Here is a 13029-nt window from a genome sequence, read left to right as displayed (position 1 = left end):
ATGCAGTTACATAGATTATCATACATAGCAGCATATGTGTAAAGATCCTATGATTACCCAAAAAAGTCAGAGTGACTTATTTTCATTGGGGTCCCTGTATCTGTATCATGTGGTACAAAGTACCATTAGGTACCCTATACCATATGCAGTTCCAAGGGGACTGAGTACATCTCATGGCCCTACACCTGGAATAGACAGTGAAAGTGACAGTGATGCATGCAGCACCAGCCCAGGCTGGGACCCAAACCGCTGACTCGGCAGTTCCAGGACAAAGCGCATTGTCATCCACCGGTGGAATGAGACCACTATGGCTGAAATGTATTTGTGTTTTGCAACAGTAATGCTTATGGGCTAGAAGAAGATAAATTATGTAACATCACAGTCACTAGTGAAATGGTTGTGAAGCAGATAGACAGACTGAAGCAAAATAAGTCGCCGGGTCCTGATGAGGTTTTTTCAAGGGTTCTTAAGGAATGCAAAATGGAACTCTGTGAACCATTAACTAATATTTTTAATTTATCTCTTCAAACAGGTGTAGCGTCTGATATGTGGAAGATGGCTAATGTAATTCCTATTTTTAAAACAGGGGACAAGTCGTTACCGTCAAATTACCGCCCAATAAGCCTGACCTCAATTGTAGGCAAATTACTAGAGTCAAGTATAGCTGAGATTATAAGAAGCCATCTCGATAAGCATAGCTTGATTAATGATACTCAGCATGGATTCACAAGAGGCTGGTCTTGTCTAACTAATTTATTAACTTTCTTCAGTAAAGCTTTTGAGGCTGTTGACCACGATAAAGAATTTGATATTATTTACTTAGATTTTAGTAAGGCTTTTGATAGAGTTCCGCACCATAGACTGTTAAAGAAAGTGGCAGCTCATGGCATTGGGGGAAAAGTGCTCTCGTGGATCGAGTCATGGCTCACTGACAGGAAGCAGAGTGTGTCCATAAATGGGGTTAAATCCGAGTGGGGATCTGTAACAAGTGGCGTTCCACAGGGATCAGTCTTGGGCCCGTTGTTGTTTATAATATATATCAATGATCTTTATGAGGGAATTACTAGTGATATGAGCAAATTCGCTGATGACACAAAGATAGGTAGGATAATTGATTCAAACGTAGATGTTATGGAACTTCAGGAGGATTTAAACAAACTCTATTCTTGGTCAGAAAAGTGGCAGATGCAGTTCAATGTAGATAAATGCAAGGTTCTGAAGCTTGGGAGTGCCCATAACCCTAGTACTTATAAGTTAAATGATGTAGAACTTAGCCATACAGATTGCGAAAAGGACTTGGGGGTTATGGTGAGCAGCAACCTTAAACCAAGACAGCAATGCCTAAGCGTACGTAATAAGACAAATAGATTACTGGGATTTATATCAAGAAGTGTAAGCAACAGAAGTCCAGAGGTCATACTGCAGCTTTATACATCATTAGTAAGGCCTCACCTAGATTATGCAGCTCAGTTCTGGTCTCCATATTACAGAATGGACATAAATATGTTAGAAAACATTCAGTGTAGGATGACTAAATTAATACATAGCATTAGAAATCTTTCTTATGACGAAAGATTGAAGACTCTTAAGTTACATTCACTTGTTAGACGAAGAATGAGGGGAGACCTGATCGAAGTGTATAAGTGGAAGATAGGTATTAATAAAGGGGATATTAATAAGGTCTTGAGGATGTCTCTCCAAGAGAGAACCCGCAGTAATGGATTTAAATTAGATAAGTTTAGATTTAGAAAGGACATTGGAAAGTATTGGTTTAGAAATAGGGTAGTTGATGAGTGGAACAGTCTACCTAGTTGGGTTATTGAGGCTAGGACTTTGGGTAGTTTCAAATATAGATTGGATAAGTACATGAGTGGGAGGGGTTGGATTTGAGTGGGACTTTCACATCAGAGCTTATTTCTTGGGTAGCATTGAAAATTGGGTTGGGCAAATGTTTTGTTAGTGGGATGAATTGTAAAGGACCTGCCTAGTATGGGCCAACAGGCCTCCTGCAGTGTTCCTCCTTTCTTATGTTCTTATGCCTCATGTCTATAAGCATAATATGAAATCATACTGGACCACAGACGAGTAAGACACCACTGTGCATGACACCTAGGAACATGTCCAGTGACTGTATCTATGTAAATACGTACATGTAATTGAACATTACTAATATACAAAATTTTTTCATGTTTTTTGTCGTAAACAATATAAAAATGAAAATATTAGTTCTGTTGTGTTGAATACAATGAGTGTACATACATATATTATGCATTATATTGGTCTCACAGGTCACAAATGTTACTGGGAAAAATATAAAAGAAAAAAGAAACGAAAAGTAAAATAAAAAAAATGCGACTTTACAGAAGTCGCCACCTGGTCATTGAGGGTCAGCTTCATGCCTCTATATCTAGGAAAGAAATGAATCGGGATATTTTTTTTTGTTTTATTAATGCTAGAAATATATCTTTAACCTTTAAACGGTCCAAACGTATACAGTAAGGCCCCGTTTAATGGCATTTCACCTTATGGCATTCCAGTAATACAACGATGTCAAATTATAACCAAAATTTGCTATACGGCAAGCAGTCTTTCAAATACGGCGCCCCCCACCCGGTTTGTTTACATTTTCCGTGACCACATCTACAGTGGACCCCTAGTATTCGATATTAATCCGTTCCTGAGAGCTCATCGAATACAGATAATATCAAAAACTGAATCAATTTTCCTCATAAGAAATAATGGAAATCAAATTAATCCGTGCAAGACACCCAAAAGTATGAAAAAAAAGAAATTTTACTACATGGAATATTAAGTTTAATGCAATAGAATAATAACAATAAAATAATTGACACTTACCTTTAATGAAGATCTGGTGATGATTGATGGGATGGGAGGAGGGGAGAGGTGTTAGTGTTTAGAAGGGGAATCCCCTTCCATTAGGACTTGAGGTAGCAAGTCCTTTTCCGGGGTTACTTCCCTTCTTCTTTTAATGCCACTAGGACCAGCTTCAGAGTCACTGGATTTCTGTCACACAACATATCTGTCCATAGTGGCCTGTACCTCCCATTCCTTTATGACATCCCTAAAGTGTTTCACAACATTGTTAGTGTAATAGCCACCAGCACGGCTTGCAATAGCTGTGTTAGGGTGATTGTCATCAAAAAAGGTTTGCACTTTAAGCCACATTGCACACATTTCCTTAATCTTTGAAGTAGGCAACTTCTTCAATTTCTCTATCCCCTCCTCCGAAGCAGTTTCCTCAGGTCTGGCCTCTTGCTGTTCAAGATGATCTATCAGCTCATCAGTGGTTAGTTCTTCACTGTCCTCCTCCACCAACTCTTCCACATCCTCCCCACTAACCTCCAACCCCAAGGACTTCCCCAATGCCACAATGGATTCCTCAACTGGCATAGGATTCTCAGGGTTAGCCTCAAATCCTTCAAAATCCCTTTTGTCTACACATTCTGGCCACAATTTTTTCCAAGCAGAGTTCAAGGTCCTCTTAGTCACTCCCTCCCAAGCCATACCTATCAGGTTTATACAATTGAGGATATTAAAGTGATCCTTCCAAAACTTTTGAAACATAGCTTTTGTGTACAGTTTCTTGAAGTTGGAAATGACCTGCTGGTCCATAGGCTGCAGGAGAGGAGTGGTATTAGGAGGCAAAAACTTGACTTTAATGAAGCTCATGTCCCCAGAAAGTCGCTCTGACAAGTCTGTAGGATGGCCAGGGGCATTGTCTAATACCAGGAGGCACTTAAGGTCTAATTTCTTTTCAGTTAGATAATTTTTCACAGTGGGGGCAAATGCATGGTGTAACCAGTCATAGAAAAAGTCCCTAGTGACCCATGCCTTACTGTTTACCCTCCACAGCACACACAAATTAGCCTTGAGGACATTGTTTTTCCTGAGCACTCTGGGAGTTTCAGAGTGATACACCAATAAAGGCTTCACTTTGCAATCACCACTAGCATTGGCACACATCAACAGAGTAAGCCTGTCTTTCATAGGCTTATGTCCTGGGAGTGCCTTTTCCTCCTTAGTAATGTACGTCCTGCTTGGCATTTTCTTCCAAAACAGGCCTGTTTTGTCGCAATTAAACACTTGTTCAGGTTTCAGTCCTTCACTGTCTATGTAATCCTTGAATTCCTTCACATATTTTTCAGCTGCTTTTTGGTCCGAACTGGCAGCCTCACCATGCCTAATCACACTATGTATGCCACTACGATTCTTAAATCTTTCAAACCAACCTTTGCTGGCCTTAAATTCACTCACATCACCACTATTTGCAGGCAATTTCTTTACCAAATCGTCATGCAACTGCCTAGCCTTTTCACAAATGATCGCTTGAGAGATGCTATCTCCTGCTATCTGTTTTTCATTTATCCACACCAATAACAATCTCAGCATTTTCTAACACTTGCGGTCGCTGTTTCGTAATCACAGTTGCACCTTTTGCAAGAACAGCTTCCTTGATTGCCGTTTTCCTGGTCACTAGTAGAGATGGTTGATTGGGGTTTATTATACAACCTAACCAGCTCCGACACACGCACTCCACTTTCGTACTTTGCAATTATCTCTTCCTTCATATCAAAAGTCATTAGCGACTTTTTTCTTGAAGGGTTAGGTGTAAAAAAACCCTTTTAAAAAGGTTTTTTAAGTTAAGGGGGAAAAAAAAGGGGGGGCCCCAAAAAAGGAGTTTTAAACTGGTAAAGGGTTTTAATAACTAAAATTCAAAGGTAATGAATAGAAGAAGGACACGTTATATAAAACCAAATTTAAAAGAGAATTTTCCCCCCCCCCCATCAAAATGAAGATTTTTCAATTTTATGTTGAGAAAAACCCCCCCAAAAACCCCCCAAAAAACAAAAACCCAAAAAAAACATCAAAAAACCCAAAAACCCACCAAAATTGGGGGGGGGCCCGGACTTAAAAGACGCCCCCCTGAAAAAAAAGGTGAAAAAAAAGGGGGGGAAAAAAAAAAAAAAACCCAACACCCCCAAACGGGGAAAAGAAAATATTTATAGGGGTGGTAAAAAGGGGAGGGGAAAACCGGGGGGCCGACCCCCGGAGGGGACAGCCCCGGGGGGGCCTAATTTCAGGAAAACCCAGGAAAAAAACCGGGACTTAGCCCACCTCCTTAACAGGGAAAAAAACCCCCCAAAAAAAAAACAACTTAAACCCAAGAAAGCCCCCCAAAAAAAGGGGGTTAAGGGGGGTTTTTAAAAAAAGGACCCCCGATTGGGGGGGAAACCCCCGGGGAGAAAATTTTGATTTTTTTAAATTTTGAGTTGTTTTAATTCATTAATTTTATCACCCGAAATAAGACGAGGGTGACAATAGTCCATCGGGCAAAGTTCTTTCGCTTTAAACTGGGGGGATTTAATTTTCGATATTTGAACCCAGCCAACCGGGGAGAGTAATCCCAAAAGTCTGCTTTTTTTTGTTTGGGTGCACCAGACATGTGGCTCCTCCCATGATAAAGGATGATAGATGGACTCATGGTGCCCAAACTCCCTGAGCCTTAAGTCCAAAAATTTAGTTGGGAAATTCTTTGAATTGTTCTAAACCATACCTGAAACCAAGATTGAATCTCCCCCTTAAAAACAAAAGTTTTGCCAATTTATCTGATTCATGCGGAGGTCGGTTCCAGTTTTTTCGATCCATCTGGAGGAGTGTTCACCAGTGCTGAGGAAAGTTTGGAGGGCTTCTGTGCAGGGGTTTGAATGAGCTTGCCTGAGCATATTAACCCCAATTAGGATATTTCTTTCAGTAACACGATCTCTGATGCTTGGAATATCAAGTTCTTTTTGCATATTTAAAATTTTGGCAGTACGAGGGCATCCTAAAATGATCCTCATTGCTTCGTTTTGCAGTTTTTCCAGCCCTCCAAGCTTCCAGTCAGACACAAGAGCAAGTAGTGGCACAGCATAATCAACCAATGATCTAATATAAGCAAGATACATCATTTTCACAATTTTAACATTAGCACCATACCTGGGGTGAAACCCAGCCACAACTCTAAGTGCTCTTAGTCTTTCTTTGTATTGGCGACAGTCTTGCTACAACAGGTCCAAGTAGTGGAACCTCAAAGCCTAGATACCTGTATCTGCTTACATATTCTAGAAGAGACCCATCATGCAATTGGATCTGACGAACTGTGCCTCTCTGTCGAGGAGGACGCCTATTGAGTATCTTTGTTTTATCAGTAGAGATTATCAACCCCAGGTCCTGACACGAGGCTAGTACATGATTAAGAATGTTTTGGGTATTGGAGAATCCAGTGGTGTGAATCATTATATCATCAGCAAAACTAATCACATAATGATGGGGCTGACTAGGCATAGCATTAAGTAATGCATTAATTAGAATATTGAACAGTGTGGGACTGAGCACACCTCCCTGTGGTGTTCCTAATTCAAAGTCTTTAGTTACACTTCTATGTCCCTGGAACAACACAGACGATTTTCTGTTTGACAGGTAGCCTTTAATCCAGTGGAGAAGCCATCCTCCAACATCCATTCTGGCAAGTTCACTAATGATTATGCAGACTACTGCATTATTGTAAAAATGGTATAAATAATATCAGTGCACTAGTGAAAGAATATTAGACTCCCCAGTTGACGTGTATTGGACGTGTGGTGTGATTTATTTACTCCTGAACATTGGTAAAAATCGAACATTTCCGCTACTTTGAGCTCAGTTTCAAGGTCGTTTTCTTCGTCAAAGTAATGAAAATCATCTCTATTTCTGTAATATGTTTTCCATTTTATCACCTAAGACCATGAAAACGCGAATACAACGATAAATACTATACGAAAATACACCTCAAAGTCGGCGTTTTATTCCAAAAAAAGATCAGAGTTTTTTTTTTCTCATTACGCAATGTGTGCTGCAGGATTTTTTTTATGTGGTGCACACTGACCACACAGACCCATTCTCTCACATGTGGGCCTACCAGCTTTCTCCCGCTTGATTTGAAGCCGCTAGAATTATTGAGTATATATACGTCAGAAACATTGGCTCGTAAGACTTATTTATACGTCGAAAACAGTCAAAGGGTTAAATGTACTTACACACTGTGCTGGTGTGCAGGTACACGTTAAAGTCGCTAAGTCTGTCTCTACTCATGACGCCAATACTACGTAATAATAACCACTCTTTGGCACACTAAATGTCTTATTTTACATCAATATAGGCATTTTCATTAATCCATCTATGATATTTTCCTCAAAATTATAAATGAAACCCATTACATAGCATATAAACATGATACATACACTCACAGAATAAAAATTGACGTAAATATGATATTTGTTTACCAAGCAGCTGTGTAGGTAGTGTCGGAAGAATTACGTCTTCTCTAGTCAAACTGGGGGATAACTGTAGAAAAATGTTCTTTTCGTATGTCTTTACTCTATATATATCAATTCACGATCCTTGTGGGTTTAGTGCTTTTTATAATAATAATAATAATAATAATAGTAAATTATTATTATTATTATCTTCATTCACTCTAAAAATGGTGTGTTGCTGTTTGTTTATTCTGAACTAACTCGTACAACTTGTACACAATATAAGAGTATTTGTATTGTGAGGTAATTATTATTATAATAAAAAAAATATTGAGGTAAATGTTTTACAAACTCTTACAAATGGACGTGAATGAACTAAAAGTACACACACATTAATATACATTTATTTCGCCTGACCAAGTGATCGTCCACTACCTGTTCAGTCTGTGTTCTTACATTGTCTCAACTCTGCATCTTGTTCTCTCTCTCTCCTTTACTCTGTCATTAACTAGTTGGCTCTCATTGACGATGGCGTCTAAAGTTAGCTGTGATAAAGAGAGAAGTCATAAGCCTCTTGCTTTAAGTGCCAAGTTAGAGGATGATGGTGTGCCATTCTGATTTTATTCAATAAACACCCTGCCACTCACCTCTCACACATTAATATAAATATTTTAAGTTAAGTAATAAGTGTACTCTGTGTGTATCTTACCTTTTATTGTGTTTTTAATGCCTATTTCTATTGCTAACTTAATATAAGTTAGTGTAAACTTGTTGTCTGGTATTTATTGCATATTTTATGTGTGCTCTGATAATAATACTTGTGGAGCTGTGTGGTAGCCAGGTGGAGGGACAACATTACGTTTTCTCTGCTCAGCCATCAGAGAAAACGTATGAATCTGCATTTGGCCCAGCCACTCCCTCACTCCGCTTTTGTTTACAATTTTCGTCATGAATTATTCATTACTTCTACCTTCGTTTATGATGGCATCTAAAGGTAGTTGTTAGAAATGATTAAATTCAGTGAACAAGGCATGTCGATGTTAATAATATGGCTCTGGGCCACAGTGTAGGTAGCCGGTAGGTGTAGCCCAGGTGGGCTACACCTACCAGCTACCTACACTGACTTCCTACAAATAATTACTACTCGCCTCTCTCTCCCCCTACATTAAGATTACAAATACTTTAAGATAAGTAATGAATTTACAATGAATGTATTTTACTTTGTGTGTTTTTAATGCCTGTTTCTATTACTAACTTAATATAATTTAGTGTATACTTGTTGTCTGGCATTTATAAATGGAACAAAATGGCGTTCTGCCTTCCGGCGATGTCTGCTTTCCGGCGACAGCCTGGAACCTAACCCGCCGTATAAGTGGGGCCCTACTGTATATATACGTTCTCCCGCGTAGCACCCCAAACATATATATGTTTTCTTTGTCATTCATTCAACATTGGCACGATAGGCCGGAGTCACCTAGACATGAGAGAATGGGTGTGCACACACACTGTGCCATATGAAAAAAATTGGGGACACCTGAGTACCAAATGCTCTTTTTTCCTATAAAAAAAAAAAACTCAAAATATTTGGGGCGCTACGCATGTGAACATATATTCACCTACCATCCGACGTACAACCGAGTTCAGTTCCGAGAAACCGGTTATAAGTCGAAATGGTCGTAAGTCAAACTTTACTACTGAATATCAACAAAACATTTTTGTAATTACTTTATTTTATTGTTATATTTTGGTATTTCATGTTTTACTTTACTTTTTATGCTGTTAGTACTGCATTTTATACTGTAAGGTTTAGGATAAACACTTTGTACAACACAAATAGTTGTTTATTTCCCAGAAATTTGGCATAAAAAACACGGTCGTAAGTCGAGTGGTCGTAAGTCGAGCAGGTCGTAAGTCAGATGGTAGGTGTATACATTTGGACCATTTAAAGGTTAATTTTTTTTTTTTTAATTCTTGGACCCTGGCTATCACTCTGAGATTTGGCCTCTGGCCCCTCAAACAGTTAACACCCCTCCTCCAGTGAATGTTAAGTAAAATATCAGTGCATTAATATTTGCAGTTTCTATCAGATTTTCATTCATGTATCAAAAAGTATTGCTGGTTACACAAATTACTTAACATTTTTTCAGAATTATGTGTCCAGTCTGGTGGAACCTATATATGCTGCTCTAGGCTGGGCAGATACAGGCAGCCATTTGGACAAGTAAGTATACTTACAATTATATTCTTACGTACTGTATGAGAAGTTTTGAATGACTTGGTACAGTTGTATATAACAGTCATCTTTAGTCACCACTATTGCCATAACTAATCAATATTATCATAATTACTATTATTTTTTCATCTCGCTGACCATCTACTGAGGTAGGGTGATCTTAAAAAAAAAAAAAAAAAAAAAAAAAAAAAAAAAAAAAAAAAAAAAAAAAAAAAAAAAAAACTTTCACCATCACCGCTATCTTGCCAGAGGCACACTGGTACTATAGTTCAGATGACCCATCCTAATTGCAGTATCCCCACCCCTCCTCCAGACTGCAGGCACTGTATTTCACACCTCCCTTCATAAATGATACCTTGCTTGTACTCCAATAATGTGTCATGCTATAAAAACAATTTGCCTTCATTCACTCCTGTCTAACAAGCTCACACATGCCTTCTGGGTGTCCAGGCTCCTTACATATGAAACCCCCTGTATCCCCTCTCCCCATCCTTTCAGTCTCTTCCAGAAGCACATTGTCATCAACAAAAAATAACTGTGACAACTCCCATTTTGTATCAGATTCCACATATTTTAATCCCACACCTCTCCCCAACACCCTAGCATTCACTTTTTTACAACCCCATCTGTACACATGTTAAACAACCATGGTAATATTACACATCCCTGTCTAAGGCCCACTTTTACTGGAAAGTAATTGCCCTCTCCTCTACATACCCTAACCTGAGCCTCACTATCCTTATAAAAACTCTTAACAGCATTTAATAACTTAACCACCTATTCCATGCACTTGCAACATCTGCTACAGATGTTGCAAGTGCATTGGGTGTATCTGCCCTATCATATGCCTTTTCTAAATTCATGAAAACTACTAAAGCTTTCCTTTCTTCTTCTTTCAATGCACCGGCCGTATCCCACGGAAGCAGGGTGCCCCCCCCCCAAAGGAAAGTTGCTCTTTATAAATTTAGTTATGTATACAGGAGATGGAGTTACTAGCCCCTTGCTCCCGACATTTTAGTCACCTCTTACGATATGCGTGGCTTACGGAGGAAGAATTCTGTTCCGCTTTCCCATGGAGATTAGAGGAAATAAACAAGTATTTTTTTTTTTTATTATCACAATGGCCGATTCCCACCAAGGCAGGGTGGCCCGAAAAAGAAAAACTTTCACCATCATTCACTCCATCACCGTCTTGCCAGAAGGGTGCTTTACACTACAGTTTTTAAACTGCAACATTAACACCCCTCCTTCAGAGAGCAGGCACTGTACTTCCCATCTCCAGGACTCAAGTCCGGCCTGCCGGTTTCCCTGAACCCCTTCATAAATGTTACTTTGCTCACACTCCAACAGCACGTCAAGTATTAAAAACCATTTGTCTCCATTCACTCCTATCAAACACGCTCACACATGCCTGCTGGAAGTCCAAGCCCCCTCGCACACAAAACCTCCTTTACCCCCTCCCTCCAACCTTTCCTAGGCCGACCCCTACCCCGCCTTCCTTCCACTACAGACTGATACACTCTTGAAGTTATTCTGTTTCGCTCCATTCTCTCCACATGTCTGAACCACCTCAACAACCCTTCCTCAGCCCTCTGGACAACAGTTTTGGTAATCCCGCACCTCCTCCTAACTTCCAAACTACGAATTCTCTGCATTATATTCACACCACACATTGCTCTCAGACATGACATCTCCACTGCCTCCAGCCTTCTCCTCGCTGCAACATTCATCACCCATGCTTCACACCCATATAAGAGCGTTGGTAAAACTATACTCTCATACATTCCCCTCTTTGCCTCCAAGGACAAAGTTCTTTGTCTCCACAGACTCCTAAGTGCACCACTCACCCTTTTCCCCTCAAGTACTGGTAAGAAAAGAGAAGAAAACCCAGAGGGGTGTGTGTATATATATGCTTATGTATGAATGTGTAGTGTGACCTAAGTCTAAGTAGAAGTGGCAAGCCTTACCTGAAATCTTGCATATTTTTGAGACAGAAAAAGACACTAGCAATCCTACCATCAAGTAAAACAATTCTTTCTTTCTTTCAACACATCGGCCGTATCCCACCGAGGCGGGGTGGCCCAAAAGGAAAAATGAAAGTTTCTCCTTTTACATTTAGTAATATATACAGGAGAAGGGGTTACTAGCCCCTTGCTCCTGGCATTTTAGTCGCCTCTTACAACACGCATGGCTTACGAAGGAAGAATTCTGTTCCACTTCCCCATGGAGGTAAGAGGAAATAAACAACAAGAACTAGTAAGAAAATAGAAGAAAACCCAGAGGGGTGTGTATATATGCTTGTACATGTATGTGTAGCGTGACCTAAGTGTAAGTAGAAGTAGCAAGACGTACTTGAAACCTTGCATGTTTATGAGACAGAAAAATGGACACCAGCAATCCTACCATCATGTAAAACAATTACAGGACTAAAACTTTCCTACCTTTATCTAAATATAGTTCACTTGTATGCTTCACTGTCAACACTTTTTCTACACATCCTCTACCCTTTCTAAAGCCTCCATGTTTATCTGCAATCCTGCTCTCTGTTTAACCCTTAATTCTTTAAGTAATAATCCTACCATACACTTTACCAGGTATTCTCAGTAGGTTTATTTCCCTACAATTTGTAGTTTCTTTTGTCCCTCTTCCTTTTAAATAAAGGAATCATGAATGCTCTCTGGTAGTCCCTAGGTACCTTCCCCTCTCCATTTATGCATTTAACTCTTAAACGGTCCAAACGTATATATACGTTCTTACGCGTAGCGCACTAAACATATATATACGTTTTATTTTTCCTGCCTTCAAATTTGGCACGATTGGCCTGAGATGCCTTGTCAGCATAGAAGTGGTCTTAACACTCAGTGTGCATGGTATTAAAAAAATCTGAGACCACTTAGTACATTGTGGGAGCACCAGTTAAATTGAGCTCCAGCTAGAGCGAGCAGTGTGGCAAACACCAAGGATTCACTTATGTAATGTCATATTAACACTCCTCTTTTGAGAGGAAAGTGATGTTAACCCCAAGTTTAGGGTCTGTATCTCTGTCTCTGTGTGTCTGTTTGTGTCTGTCTATCTCTGTGTCTTTGTTTCTATCTACCTCTGTCTATCTGTATGTCTCTTTTGGAGTTTTGGGTTTGGGGGCCCCATGCACAAATTCCATATGAGATGGGGGGTAAAAAAAAGGGGATAAGAAAGGGGGGCTGATTTGGAAATAGTACCGATCTTGATGTATGCCTACAGTCTTAAATTTTTAGAAATTTTTTGTATATGTGTATAAAAGGGGTTTATTATAAAATGGATTCTAAAATTTTCCTCTTTGGGGTTTGTGATGGGTGATCTTTTTATCATTATTTTAAAGGGGGACATCCTCTTTCCCAAAACCCTGATAAAGGGGAGGTTTTGTTTTTAGTGAAAGTTTTTAGTCCCCCCCGGGTAAATTTTTTCTGAAATTGTTTTTACAGTTTGGCTAGCGTGACTGGGCTCGGTGGAGGAAAGGGGAAT

General features: G+C 39.5%; 1 protein-coding gene across 1 annotated transcript in view; it reads left to right on the top strand.

The window, feature by feature from the left end:
• LOC128693898 (glutamyl aminopeptidase) overlaps positions 1-9542 on the top strand; it is a gene marked incomplete at its 5' end in the record, with an annotated part of 230118 nt that extends 220576 nt beyond the window's left edge. The window contains 1 exon segment of the mRNA XM_070080135.1: positions 9443-9542. Within this exon segment, the coding sequence (XP_069936236.1) occupies positions 9443-9520 (78 nt within the window).
• Positions 9543-13029: the final 3487 nt, after the last annotated feature.

Source organism: Cherax quadricarinatus, unplaced genomic scaffold, assembly GCF_038502225.1.
Source record: "Cherax quadricarinatus isolate ZL_2023a unplaced genomic scaffold, ASM3850222v1 Contig168, whole genome shotgun sequence".
Classification (NCBI taxonomy): Eukaryota; Metazoa; Arthropoda; class Malacostraca; order Decapoda; family Parastacidae; genus Cherax; species Cherax quadricarinatus.
Note: the sequence above shows the minus strand (reverse complement) of the source record. Positions and strands in the feature narration are given on the sequence as shown.